Source organism: Neocloeon triangulifer, unplaced genomic scaffold, assembly GCF_031216515.1.
Source record: "Neocloeon triangulifer isolate White Clay Creek 2 clone unplaced genomic scaffold, ASM3121651v1 ptg000020l, whole genome shotgun sequence".
NCBI classification, from domain to species: domain Eukaryota; kingdom Metazoa; phylum Arthropoda; class Insecta; order Ephemeroptera; family Baetidae; genus Neocloeon; species Neocloeon triangulifer.
In genome coordinates this window covers 2,006,768-2,019,818 of record NW_026775561.1, presented here as the reverse complement: position 1 = coordinate 2,019,818, position 13,051 = coordinate 2,006,768, and the positions used below count along the sequence as shown (strand labels likewise).

Sequence of the window (13,051 nt, the reverse complement as noted above, 5' to 3'; positions counted from 1 at the left end):
CTAGTCCTAAAAAACAACTCTACAGTTTTGCAGTGTACTTTTTTTTATTGAGTTATTTTCAAACATGTCAAAATAATTAATTAAAAACCGCACAAAGTGCTCTTTTTTACGTTTATTTTTAGTGGCCGCCAACAGGCATACCTATTGACTTAAGAGTAGTAGAAGAAGTGATTTCTGGTATTCCTTCTTCAGGAGCAATGGCTTGTGATACGAACACGACATTTTCCACCCTTACAATGTACGCCAAGTACTCAATGGTATACATTTTCAATGGAGGAATATAATGCCAGGCGATGCTGTTCTCTCCGCAACACGCTAAGCCCTTGAAAAAATCAAATTAATAAATATTTATCAAAAATTTACTGAAAATTTGTTTTGAAATATTTCAATATTTTATAATGTTACATTTTTTACTGACTATATAGTCAAAGTTGTCACAAATTTTTAAATTTACTTAAATTTATGAAGAGTTTACAAAGTGTTTTAAAATAAAAATGAATTGATAAATCATAGAACTGAATATAACAGATCAGTGAAAATGGTTTTTTTTTATTCTCGTCCTCTTTGGGTTTTCTAAAAATCCCCAAAAATTTGATTTACATTTTCCGCACCTCTCCAAAAAATTAAATGATTTCTGGCCTTGTTTCGCATATTTTTTTCCCAAAGGCTTCATTGAATCTAAATTTGAATAATTCACCTTTTTCCACGTCCAATAAAAGTATTGCCAAAACCACGAGATCGGGCCTTTTCTTATGATATTAGGATTCATTGAAAGATGTGTTTGCACGTTAAAACAATGCATTCTGCTGCGCCCTTGGAAATCTCGCGAATCGTCTGGCAAAACACCTACGGAGTAAAGACATTGTGCTATTTTTAGGCAAAATTGGTTATATTTTCACACCGATGTAAATGTGAACTTAACCAATTTTTACGTCGTCGTCGCCAGCAGAAAAAGTGATGTTCGGACAGTCGTTGTGTTTATTGTCAAACGCCTTGGTCACAACCCTATCCAAAGCCTCTTTACTTAAAATAACACCTAAAATTAAAAACAAAATTGTTAATAGTAATTTTTACTTAAAAAAAAGAGGAACACTTGCCTCCTCCGCCACTAAAGTAGCCCTTTGGAGAATGAGGGAGGAATCTATAGCCAAAATATCCTGGCTGGTTAGGGCTGTAGGGAAGCAACATTTCTCTGACATTCTCTATTATGGCATACCTATGAAATGTTGTTTTTTCAAATTGTAAATTTTAAGTCTGGTTTTACGTATCATCGTCAGCTCGCAGGACCCAATCATATTCTTCTCTATGGTACTTGTGAATATATTTATAAGCACCGACAACTTTTGTCCACAGCCCGTACCGCTCAGATTGCACATTTTCTATTTTAATTGTGGGAACGTCGGAGTCTGCAATGAAGATTATTAAATTTTTGGCCGGGCTATTTGATCGAGATATTTTATTCACCTTCCGTCTCACTGAAAAAAAGAAGTTTGTCGCAATGCCGGCCCCACGTTCTTTTCACAGACTGTGCTTTGGTTTTGTGGTTGCGTTTGGCCGTCATGACCCAACAAAGAATTCGCATCCTTTGGGCAAGTTTCGCTCCTTGAATATTTTTAGCCTCTGCTCGCAAATTAGATTTGAATTTAATCGAAATGCACTCTAAATTTTTAGTCTACTTGAATCCAACATTCTTGCTAAAGTGATGTTTTTACTTGATTGGTTTGTAATAAATTTAGTGTCAACTCGAATTTTTACTCCCTTATTTCTGGAAAAAAAAAACAAAAAAAAAACACTATTCATTTAAGTGTAAAAATTTAAAATGATGAATTTTTAATATCCAACCGTTTAGATATACCTCTTTGGTTTAATAAAAGTTGAACATCCAAATTCACATTTTTTTTACCTTTCCTGGAGAAACATTTTTGGGTTTTTGGGAACGTTGAACATTAACATCGCCATGAACATTCCCAGCAAAAATCCCAGTAAGAATGCACCAAAAATATTGTACAAACACTGCTCCAATATTGAAACCATATAAATATTTTTGTAGGCAATTTTTTTGTATTTAGCCATTGCTAACAACAGGTGAAGCTAAATTTTATCCGAACAATGCTCATGTTCAGTCGAAAATTAAGGGCACATTGCAGCTTTTTACCGTCTGCGTAAGTTCCTGTAATAAGTCAAACCACGCGTTGGGGAAATACAGAGCGTGATGGACGTGCATCAATTTGTCTTTCTTTGACAGTTACTGCTCGTTATATTATCTTTAAACTCATGCATGACATTTTTCTTTAATACTAGTTAAACAAATTATAAATAAAAGGCAGTCATGAAGAAGATATTTGCATGTTTAGCAGTTATTAATAATAATTATTTTTTATGTAGTGTATAAGTACCACTCCTGGGGTTCAAAAGTCACCGAGCTGCAGACAGTGAAGTTTTTTTAGAGAATAAATTTTCTTTGTACAAATGTAAAAAAATTCATCAGAAAAAAAATTAAAATCATTTTTTAAAATTCATTTTGTATCAGTTCAGAAAAATGGTAATAAAGGTAGAGTAGGAATAAATTAAATGAATTTGAATACAATATATATAGCTTTAATTAATAAATGTAAATTTGTTATTAAATCATTTCATTTTCATATAAAATTAAGACCGGAGTGTATGGTTTTAATTTTATTTTTGGAATTTTTCAATTTGTTCTGCGTAATTAATATTGATCGAAATAAATATAAAAATTATCTTTAAATTGTAAAAAAAACTGCATACATTATTGGAAACAATTGGAAAGGTATTTTTAAATTTAATTCCAAACTGTACCTCAATCATTGGAATAAATCAAATAATGATTTATGAAATAATAATCAAAATTAGAAGCTCTCTCATGGAAATAAAACTTAAATCTTGTGTTACTACTTGATAATCAGAGCGGTTGTAATTACTGAGCTTGCAATATATTCACGAATTACTTTTTTCATTTATATTAATCGATATTCATTTAATTTAAAAAGCAATAATTGATCAAATTGATGCACCTACTACGATATCAAATTCAGCAAATTTAAGTTGAAGTCGCTTGTGGATTAAAACTTTGAGTTTGATGTTTTAGGCACTATTATAGTTTATTCAATGATGCTAATTTATAACATGCAGTACACCAGGAATGTCAATCTCATTAATGTAATGTGCTGCTAGCAAAATAGTTTGGATATTTCTATTGGTATTGATGTATAATGAGAGGCAGAGTTTAAACTCCAGATGGTGTCGGGCCGTTGACCCAGTCCACAATCGAGCAATCCTTCCATACGTACTGGCCTCTTGGCTCCTTCACATCTGGTATCAGAAGGGCACAATGCAGTGGGGCAACAGCACCTTTGAAAAAGAAAAAAAGTATTTCCATTTGCATTTATAAAAATAAAAATCAAAACTTTTGGCAACAAAATATTTACCTTCTTCAATGGTGAGAGGCCCCTTGTGGCTGGTCATATCAGTATCCACATAGCCTGGGTGTACACTGTTGACCACTAGGTCAACTCTGGAAGTGTCGTTGTCGAAGGTCCTCTGCTGGATTTGTGTCAGGGCGCTGACTCCAACCTTCGAAACCACATAGCAACTGTTCGGATACCCCAATTCATAGTGGTTTCCAGCCTTTGCTGCCCTAAAGTGAAGAAAAGGTAAATAGAAACCTTTTTTATTTAAATTATTTTTGTGCATACTTAACAAAATTGGTCATAATTTCGCAGAGTTCCTCCTCAGTAAGGCTGGGAGAGGAGAGTTTGGCTCTCAACTCAGAGGCCTGAGGCTCTTGGCCACTAATGCGGGACAAGTGGCCACAGGAGCTCGAAACATTGACCACTCGTCCGTGGGAGCGAAGCAAAGGGAAAAGTGTGCGGCAGGTGTTCAAGACCCCAAAAAAGTTGATTCGGATCGTGTCCTCAGCTTGCTGCCCAAATGGATCAGTAGCATCATTCTAAACAGAGAAAGTTCAGAATCTTTTCCCTTTTTAAGTTTAAAAATTTTACTTTGTAAGCAATGGCAGCATTGTTGACAAGCATGTCCAGCCCTCCGTGCGTCTCCTCCAAGAATCTCTTAAACCTGTTGATGCTTCCTTGGTCATCGATGTCCAGTTGATGATACAAAGGTTTATAGCCCAGCTGAAAATATCCATTTTTATTATTGTTCAAAATTGTATTTTTACGGCTGACTTTTGATTAAAAATATACCTTATTTAATTTGGCGACGGCCTCCCTGCCTCTGACTTCATCTCTCGCTGTTAAATAAACGGTTCCATTGTACCTCTCGCAGAGCCCTGCAGTTATGGCGTAGCCAATTCCTTTGTTGCCACCAGTCACCTTTTGTGATGATTTGGAATTTATTTTCAATGTTTAATCTGATATTGAATCTACTTATTAATTAATACGATAATGCTTAATATTCATATTCTACTGCGCCAAAAATATACAGAGAAATTGTTACAAAAAAGTTAATCTTACCACTGCTACTTTTACTCCAGCCATTTCTGCGACCTCAGTTCCACACTAAAAATCAAGCTCTAGTTAAAAATTGAAGTTATTATCAAACATCTCCTTTAAAGCCTATTAAATTTTTAACATTGATAAGGTTCAGTTGGGGAGTTTATCTTTAGTTCTTTAAATTATATTTTTATCGTAAAGCCGGCACCCACAAATATTTTCAGTCTCCTAAAACGCTTATAAAAATTAATTATATTCGATAAATTCTACTCTATCTAAACTAAAATTTAAGACTTATTTTGGTGCGACTTTTGTACTGCTCTTGTGCCCTTAAGTATAAACGAAAAATTAAAAAACAGCAAAGAGTGCCTACACTTCAATCTTGTTTACAGAATTCGGCTTGGGGGCTTGAAGCTCGATTCTCCTGCTCATTGGCCTTGAATTTGGTTTGTTGCCGCTCAGGACTACCAACATTTCGATATAGCTTGTCCCCTCAAGAGATGTTTTTTAATTTAAATGAACAAAAGCTGAATTGATAGTTGTAACATGTCATTTATTACATTTTATCGTACACCTACAGAGAATTATTTTTCTTTTTATTTTCCGCGTTTTTCTTGTCCATTTTAAGAATATAGGAGACATCAGTCGCAACAATGAGCATTGTTTAGCTTAACTTCAGACGGCGCGCTCTATCTTTTTATTAATCTGGGAGGAAACTGGACACATGTTTGATATTTCAAAAAGTATATCACACAATTTAAAATTCTGCAATAAATTATCATTACTCGTATGCACGTTACAATTATTGCCACACTTAAAAGACAATGTGTCGATCAGTTACCATAATTATTCTGATTTTTTTGCTTTACAATAAGTACAAATCGGAGCAGACGTTTGACTTACATGGCTACTATTCACAATGAGCTTTGGCTTAAAAGATAATTAAGTACGGAATACTGCCTAAAAAAACTTAATGGGAATACAAATCTTCGAGAGCAGCATTACCAGCAATACTGCTCGGGGGTGTGCTATTTTTAGAGCCTTTTTTGCCTTTCTTTCCGCCTTTAGGAGTTATTGGCTTTTTCGAGGAGGAGCTAGTGGTGGACGTCGAGTCCGCAGGGGATGAGGTGCCCGAGTGCTCGGTTGCATGGTCCCAACTGGTTCCCCGAGTCAGGGCATCCCGTACTGCTTGACTATCCCCGTCCTCGTAAGAATCTACGTCGACATTACCTACATTATCACTATCCACTGGCTCAGACTCTGTAAAAATTTGTGATTAGTAATCAAAGCCAAATTAATATTTTAAATTATTGCAAACTTACTAATATAAGTCCCTAATAATTGATTTTGCTCATACTGAGAACCCAGAAGGGCTAATCTGATATTTCTTTTCTGCTCGTCAGAATGTTGAGGGCACCTGCAAATTTACCAAATTAAGTTTACGCACAAAGTCCCAAAATAAAAAGCTACCTCAAAGATCTAGTGCACAGTTTCCCTGTGTGTTCCGAAACGACTCCGCACATTTGCAACAAAAGTGACTTTTTGTCCATAACTCCTAAAGTCTCGTAACTGAGAGGACCATTCGAAAGGGTGGTAGATTGCTCTACGGGCACAACCGCACCCTCCATCGATGCGAAATTGTGGTCTGCAACTGTCGCCGCCGCCGCAGTAACTGACGCCGAGGCTCCGTTTTTTACCTGCAAAGTTTTCTGTTGTAATTATTTCATTTTTAATGACCTCAAATAAATGAGCTACTTTTGAATTTTTCTTCCTGTTGTTGTGTTTGTCTTTTCTTTTCCTTTTCTTTTCCGTCCCTCCAAAAGTCCAATCTGCGTCATCCTCGTCGTCACTGAGGATACCGGTCGGGAAAGCACTGCTGCTGCCTCCACCGTTACTGCCCGTGCCGTTCCCCTCCTTGCTACTGTTGGCGATTCTTCTACTTGCAATTCGCGAACTGTTCCTGCCCATACCCATACCTACAAATGAATGGAAAAATTAATTTATTTGAATAAAAAAGTTTTTTAAACAAACATTTTTCAAGATGGGGTGCAAATCTGGAGGCGGCGAGGGTGCGATTGCAGCTGGGACAGATGCATTCGTGCTGTTTGTTTTTTAGGGCGGCCTGTCCGAAGACGTCCAGGTTAGGCCCGATCACGATGGAATGGCTCTGCTCAGTTTCGCCATTGCTGCCTTTGCAACCGTCCTCGACGGCCAGGAAGCCGAGTTTGGAGGCGCGGTGCACATCAAATATGACCCCCATCACGGCGTCGTCCACCAATTCCTCGAGCACCGACGCGGACAACCGGCTCACCAGGCCGTCCATGTTGATCATTTGGCCCCTAAAATGAAGAAAATTAATTAAAACAAAATTAGGGCAACAATTTAATTTTAATTTCTATTTAATATTTTACAACTTTTTTAAATTTTCAGAACAAAAAAGGAAAATTTAATATTTTTGCAACTTTTTATTTATTATGTGTGCGATGCTTCGGACCACTCCTTGTTTCCGAAGAAAAATGTTTCTCAGGACATTTTTAATGTTTTATTTTTGTTATGCTTTGCAAGTGCGTTGCATCTGCGCAATTCAATTCCAAGGGTCTCCGGCTAAAAATATCGGCGAAAAATCTCCAGAAGCAACTTTTTGTCAATTTGAATATCAATTAAATCCATGCAATTCGTATTCATACAAGATCAAAACAAACACTAAATAATGCATAATGATTGAGGATTAAAATAATTTAGAAAATCGGGTTATTAATAAAATCCGACGCAAAATGGCGATTGAACTGCAGATCGAACTTTGACACAAACCAGGACAGTTCGAGCAAGTCACATCGGCCTCCTGAATTCGGCAATTTTGATTTGGAGAGGGCCGAGAATTAAGCGGCCGAAATGACAGCTGGCCGGGTCAATGCTCCGCCAATGCCGTTACACACGCCGTCTCGGTGGCCCCGCAAGCGGCGCCGCGGCGGCCCCGAACGCGGCCAGGGGCGCCGATCGTACCTTGGAAGGCTAGACGGGCGGCGAGCGCGTCCGGCTGGCGTGCATTTCGTTGAGGGCTTCGTCCCGAGCGATCAACGTCCACCGTCCGTGCCGCAAACAAACCCAACAGCTGACAAAGACCTCTATGTGATGACGTCACGCCCCTGTAAAGCAGGCAACCGACGTCGATCGCAGCTCGCTGCTGTGCTGCGGCGCGGCGTGCCTCGCAGGGGCCGAGTGGCTGCAGCAACAGGCTTTCCGTGTCGTAACCCTGCAATACAATGAATGGTACTTTGTATTTTATATCACACTCGCCAACAAGATCACACCGAATTAGTTTCAAGAATTTTTGTTGCAACTCACGAATTTGAGGCATATTATTTTTTAATTTCAAGCGTAATTAATTATTTCTTCAAAATATTGATATTTAATTTAAATTACAATATCTTTTGTTTAATTCGTTTAATTTTTTATTTTTACTGAAAGAACAAAAATAATTAGCTCCTTTGTTTATTTTTTTCTAGTAATAATTTTTTAAAATTTGCACTGCAACTTTTCAATATTTATTCATTTTGTATTTTATTCCTTATCAAACTTTTGAAACAAATTTTTATTTCATCCTATATTATTTTGGTTCTGATTGGTTCTGATCATTCTGATGTCAGAATTTTCTGTTGCTCCAAATAACTTTATCTGCAAATAAAAAAAAATGTCACATACCTCAAAACCTCTGTAAAATTTGATTATTTGTAATCAGCAAAGAACAAACTTTAAAAATATATCACATTTAAAAATTAGTCGCCCACTTCAAAGCATTTGAGCTCAGTTTAAAAAAACTACCAGCCTTGCAAATTTTTATAGACTAAAAAATAAAGTGTCGTTTTGAGCAAAAGTCTCTAATTTTAAAAGATTTTAAAGATTTTTAAGCAATATTTTATACTCAATTGAGTACACGCAAATAAGCACCTGTGCAAACAAAAATAAAATTTATTATATTCTTGCAGAATTTTTGCAGCATCTCATCGACCGTGAATAGTAATGGCGCACCGCAAACACCGCAGTGCAAATCAAATAATATAAAAGTTGCATTCCTTTTGAGTCAGGCCGCCGCCAGCAGCAGCAGCAGCGAATGGGAAATCGTAAAAGCTCTCTTTGCTGATGTCAGCTCTCTCTGCTCGCGCGACGAGACCGCGGCAGCAAATATCATGCTTTTCATGATAATTACGCGATTTCTAGCGAAAAGAATATGCGCGAAGTATTTCTCGCAGTTGGCGCCACTCTTCCGCGAGCATTTTTCCATTTTTGCAATAAAAATACAAACGTCGGGCATCGCTACTGTGCACCGTGGCGCCGCTCGCTTTAATTAGTTGCGCTTATTGTATTTATTAGCGTGGACGTTTGCATCATTATTTTCATAAAGGTAATAAGAACGTTGTTTACGAGATGTAAAAGGGACGCGTGTGTTAATGAGTCAATGATTTAATTTGTGGCGCCAAATAAGCCAAAAAATGTTTACTACCCTTTGGGCATGTCTTGCCTAGTTGAATGAAATACAAAATGAAGTAAGAATTAAAATTCAAGACGAAAACAGAAAATACATTATGGTTCATATTCGAATTTTAATGGACAAAAGAGAATAATTAAATTGGAATACGTTTTACTTCATCTACGATATTTACTTATGTTTTGATATTATTTTAATTAATCTCAATTTAATAATCGACATGAGACAACTAAATAACAATAAATATTTTTATTCTTAACTTTGCATGAATAAAATTTTCATGAAGTTTTATTCTAAAATAAAATGGCAAAATCAAACTTAATTTAAAGTTCTGAATGTTGTCATGAAGAGTATCAAAATTTTGGGATCAAACAATTAATTAAGAATAACAAATAACTACTTTTAACTTCAAATATTAATTTGTTAACATTGCTAAAAGTTAAAAAGATCAAATGATTAAAAAATTTATAATAAAAACAAATTTTCACATCATGATTGGAAAATGTTTAAATCAGCCGGGGAAAATTTTTCTGTTAAGAAAAATAAATATTGTTCAATTCAGTTCAATTATTAAACGTTCGTTATGAAAAATATTTGCTAAGAGCGACTATTTTTCCTAAAAGAAATGAATTGCAGATGATGAGAATAAAATTCACCAGAATAGCACATGCCTCTAGTTACAATAAACACAAGCAATTATTTTTAAGCAATTATTAAAGTTTGGATGATTTTGTTCAAAATTGTTTTTTAAAATTTGAACAACAAGAAGTGAATTTAAATGGATTCAACTTTTTACCATTTGCATTATTTTTATAAAATATTTTCGTTTTATTCAAGGAAAGCCATGCAATTTTTAACACCAAAGTTAAACAGACATTACAAATTAGATTCTAAAGCACGCTCGGATTGATATAGACACGTTGTATGCAAATAATTCATCATTTCACTTTTTATGAATTATAATGATTTTTCTGCTGACCAGCTGGACATAGAATTTAAAAACAAAACCGCCAGAGACCCACATGACGACCACCTGTTGTAAACATTAGATGAGCTGTTATTGCCAATTATATAATATTTTATTTACACTTTCAATTGACAAAGTTTTTTCTTTCGATTTCGGCCTTGCCGTTTTCCAAGTAGAGAAGATTAGGCGGAGCTTGAACGTGCCAGTATATATGAAAAAGGCAACAACAAGTGCGCGGGGGAAGTGGGGGCCGCCGCGGCTGCTGCTTCGGCACCAACCGGCGACTCGGCACTCGCGCTCGAGACCTGAACCTCCGAGGTTGCTAAACAGTCGGAGCGTCTTGCTGTCCTACGTCCGGTGGATGCTGGTCTGCGGGTGCTGACCATGATTTTCCCTACTGGTGGAGGCGCCGCCGCCGACGGCGCCGGTCCCTCTGGGGGCGGCCGAGCGCGCCGCATGCGGGGCGGAAGCAAGAAGGTGGTGCAGTGGCGGCAGCAGAATGTGCAGCAGGGGCTGGTGATCGTGGACGAGACGCAGCTGGCCAAGCTGATCAAAAGGGAGCCCATCGAGAAGTACTACGACATGGACCCGGCACCTTTTGCCACGTGAGTTGCATTATTGATTTTTTATTTCCATTCTCTGCACCGATCGCAATCAAAAATTTATATTTTTATTTTCTTTTCCGCTCAGTTGTAAAAAAAAATTGAAGTGCGTATAAAAATATAAGTATATGCGTCGAAACGAGATAATAGAGGATGAGTCGGGAGATTTCACAAAAGACAATGGAAGGATTTATATGGCAGGGGTGCTTCTTGTTGCAATTAGAGAAACGCTCGCAGGATTATGGTGACCTTGGTATTTATAAGAGGCTTTTAGTTTGATTAGTAATATAATTCACCCGCTAATGGATAAATGACGTAAATTAAGTTTATTTCGCTTTAGACTTTCATAAAATTTTATGCACAAAATTTACACTTCCTTATTTTTTTTACTTTTGTTTGTTTAATTATGAAAAAAAAGATGATGATTTTTAACTAACCTAAAAATTTTGTACAAGAGGAGCTTTTATTTACTCTATGTTAGTATCCTTAATATGTAGACCGTTTTTGCATAATTTATTGTTAGATCAAATGTAAAAAGAGACTTCAATGATGGATTATGCTTCAATAAATCACGCCGGAAATTCTTATAACTGTGTAAAAGAGACACTTTCATTAATATTGCCAATATTTATACGTGACATGATTTTTTTTTAAACCATGCTCGGATTTTCCCTTTTATTCTTTTGTGGAAATGAGATAATTTAATCAGCACGGCTTTATATGCAATATCAATTTGAAATAAAAAAAACATAAATAATATCATTATGCCGCACGCCCACCCTTTGATATACGTGAGTTATGATTGGTGCGGCTTTTCTAAAATAACTCATAAATCTGGCACGGCGGGGAGTATTACAAATAAAATTAGCACTGCCATTATGGGAGAGAAAGAACGGATTTCAATTTATCAGGGCAGCCAAAGGCGTAAGTTATTGTTTAGTCCCAATGAAATAGAATAATTCAATTAGCTGTTTTAGCCTAAGGATTGATTACAATTTTTATGAGAAATTTGAAATTTTAAACAAATTGACTGCTTTTATTTTTGTGCAATTTTCTAAAACCTTCAATGATATTGAAAAACAAAACAAATTTCTTCTTTATTTATAATTCTGGTTGAAAAATGAATTATATAACAAAATTCCTTCTCATTGTCAGTAATGACTCTTTTAAATTTAATTATCGTTTCGAAGTTTTTCATCTTAACGTGTTACTTAAAATTTACTGCGGCCTTGACGTATTGCGGTGTAATTGGACTGACTTTAATCCGTTTGTATGACCGGTCGCTTTACTCTTAAATGCGAGATCAATTCCGGGAGCGGACTTGCTGGGCAACGTTGATCAGGCGAGTGGTTTTTCGGACGACCCACACGCGCGAAGGCACATTTTTATTTTCGTGCGAGTCGCTGCTTTTGTGAGTCATGCGTTCCTCCCACATGCCTCTAATCACATAATCCGCGCCAGCTATGCTCACGACCGACCGACCACCTTCAATCTAACGCTCTTGAGATGCTTTTTTGCCGACATCTCTCTCGAATATTTCTTTCGATAGCGTCACAAAATAAAAAGGATCTCCAACGACGCGGCGCCCCAAATTGGTCACTTCTTTATGGGCGTTTGTATCTCTCTCTCTCTCCAAATTTACGTTTCACTTTATCAGCGGTGATTTTGAAAGACATAAAGCGCTCTCCAGGTCGGATGTTGCAGAAAACTGGCGCCAAATAAACTCGTCTTTATGTTTCTTGTTTATCTTGGTCGCTGCCATTTTCGGAGAAGATGCGAATCAAAATATTCGCGCTTCTGCTTCTACAGCGACGCCCGCGGCGCTTTCATTCGCGTTTTCTCTAAATGCGGACGTCTTTTTGCTTTATTTGGTGTGGCTGTTAATAAGTTCCAAGCAACCGTGCTTAGCAGTTGCTGATAATCATTTTTAATAACGCACCGCCACCGCCGCCATGTTCATTACTTACAAAAGAGAGAAGTTTGTCGCCGCTTTTATGATATATTGCGTCGACCACACGAATATTTTAAGCGTTCTTTTCATAAAGCGAGCTGAGTTATATTTTCGCATGCTCAGACTTGGATGAAAAAAATAAGAAGTTCGAACCAGAACTCTCAGGTTTCATCACCATAAGTGCAGAGGAGTGCGAATGAAAGAGTCCACAAAGCATTTTGATAAATTGCCACGCGACGTTGTGGGGCATAATGTATGCATGCAAATTTTAAATTTTGCGCTCGGATAAACTCGCCGAGCGCAGCGGGTTTTGTTATTTTGGATGTGTGCCCCGCAGAAGTCGAGCCCAGAAAACTGGCAACGAAAGGCGAAATCGTGTTTCAGGGCCCACGCTCTTTCGTATATAGGGCCAATAATTCATAAAAACGGCAATTTGTTATTCCTTTTTTTGTATATAGACAAGCCTCAAAGGCTCCAATCGTTTATTGTTTTTTGTTTTATAATCTATTATTCCATTCTATAAAGCGTAAAGAGTGACCGCTCGGCCATTAAAAATAAGGTGCCATAAAATCA

General features: G+C 36.9%; 4 protein-coding genes across 8 annotated transcripts in view; 1 reads left to right on the top strand and 3 right to left on the bottom strand.

The window, feature by feature from the left end:
- Positions 1-35: 35 nt before the first annotated feature.
- LOC132203968 (glycoprotein-N-acetylgalactosamine 3-beta-galactosyltransferase 1-like) lies at positions 36-2,142 on the bottom strand. Of its 2 annotated transcripts, XM_059632145.1 has the most exons (8): positions 1,904-2,142; positions 1,677-1,765; positions 1,465-1,620; positions 1,265-1,406; positions 1,098-1,216; positions 923-1,036; positions 698-867; positions 36-322 (listed from the first exon to the last, which is right to left on the bottom strand). In XM_059632145.1, exons 1-8 carry the CDS (start codon positions 2,071-2,073, stop codon positions 119-121), a joined length of 1,164 nt encoding a protein of 387 aa, XP_059488128.1. In that variant the 5' UTR covers positions 2,074-2,142; the 3' UTR covers positions 36-118. The 2 variants fall into 2 exon arrangements, with proteins under 2 accessions (XP_059488128.1, XP_059488129.1); XM_059632146.1 differs by lacking the exon at positions 36-322 and having other exon boundaries at positions 751-846; positions 902-1,036.
- A 949-nt stretch (positions 2,143-3,091) lies between these two features.
- LOC132203999 (carbonyl reductase [NADPH] 3-like) lies at positions 3,092-4,919 on the bottom strand. Of its 2 annotated transcripts, none has more exons than XM_059632195.1 (7): positions 4,846-4,919; positions 4,494-4,538; positions 4,224-4,352; positions 4,023-4,154; positions 3,717-3,970; positions 3,450-3,658; positions 3,092-3,372 (listed from the first exon to the last, which is right to left on the bottom strand). In XM_059632195.1, exons 2-7 carry the CDS (start codon positions 4,515-4,517, stop codon positions 3,248-3,250), a joined length of 873 nt encoding a protein of 290 aa, XP_059488178.1. In that variant the 5' UTR covers positions 4,518-4,538; positions 4,846-4,919; the 3' UTR covers positions 3,092-3,247. The 2 variants fall into 2 exon arrangements, with proteins under 2 accessions (XP_059488178.1, XP_059488179.1); XM_059632196.1 differs by lacking the exon at positions 4,846-4,919 and adding an exon at positions 4,685-4,708.
- A 78-nt stretch (positions 4,920-4,997) lies between these two features.
- LOC132203998 (ataxin-7-like protein 3) lies at positions 4,998-7,633 on the bottom strand. Of its 3 annotated transcripts, none has more exons than XM_059632193.1 (6): positions 7,284-7,468; positions 6,504-6,811; positions 6,228-6,448; positions 5,943-6,181; positions 5,795-5,889; positions 4,998-5,732 (listed from the first exon to the last, which is right to left on the bottom strand). In XM_059632193.1, exons 2-6 carry the CDS (start codon positions 6,802-6,804, stop codon positions 5,443-5,445), a joined length of 1,146 nt encoding a protein of 381 aa, XP_059488176.1. In that variant the 5' UTR covers positions 6,805-6,811; positions 7,284-7,468; the 3' UTR covers positions 4,998-5,442. The 3 variants fall into 3 exon arrangements, with proteins under 3 accessions (XP_059488176.1, XP_059488175.1, XP_059488177.1); XM_059632192.1 differs by lacking the exon at positions 7,284-7,468 and adding an exon at positions 7,476-7,633 and having other exon boundaries at positions 4,999-5,732; XM_059632194.1 differs by lacking the exon at positions 7,284-7,468 and adding an exon at positions 7,476-7,633 and having other exon boundaries at positions 5,000-5,732; positions 5,943-6,169.
- Positions 7,634-10,203: 2,570 nt separating this feature from the next.
- Positions 10,204-13,051, top strand: part of LOC132204027 (NUAK family SNF1-like kinase 1) — a 37,538-nt gene continuing 34,690 nt past the window's right edge. The window contains exon 1 of the mRNA XM_059632243.1: positions 10,204-10,530. Coding sequence (XP_059488226.1) covers positions 10,310-10,530 — 221 coding nt within the window. The 5' untranslated portion in view covers positions 10,204-10,309. The remainder of the gene's footprint in view (positions 10,531-13,051) is intronic.

Coding starts and splice junctions, on each gene's coding strand:
- LOC132203968 (XM_059632145.1), bottom strand. CDS start 2,073: ATGGCTAAATACAAAAAAATTGCCTACAAAAATATTTATATGGTTTCA. Junction 1,621..1,676: donor AGCAAGAATGTTGGATTCAA/GTAGACTAAAAA, acceptor ATTTGCGAGCAG/AGGCTAAAAATATTCAAGGA. Junction 1,407..1,464: donor TTTTTTCAGTGAGACGGAAG/GTGAATAAAATA, acceptor TCTTCATTGCAG/ACTCCGACGTTCCCACAATT.
- LOC132203999 (XM_059632195.1), bottom strand. CDS start 4,517: ATGGCTGGAGTAAAAGTAGCAGTG. Junction 4,353..4,493: donor CTGGAGTAAAAGTAGCAGTG/GTAAGATTAACT, acceptor TCATCACAAAAG/GTGACTGGTGGCAACAAAGG. Junction 4,155..4,223: donor CCGTCGCCAAATTAAATAAG/GTATATTTTTAA, acceptor GGATATTTTCAG/CTGGGCTATAAACCTTTGTA.
- LOC132203998 (XM_059632192.1), bottom strand. CDS start 6,804: ATGATCAACATGGACGGCCTGGTGAGCCGGTTGTCCGCGTCGGTGCTC. Junction 6,449..6,503: donor TGCACCCCATCTTGAAAAAT/GTTTGTTTAAAA, acceptor ATTCATTTGTAG/GTATGGGTATGGGCAGGAAC. Junction 5,733..5,794: donor ATTATTAGGGACTTATATTA/GTAAGTTTGCAA, acceptor AAATTTTTACAG/AGTCTGAGCCAGTGGATAGT.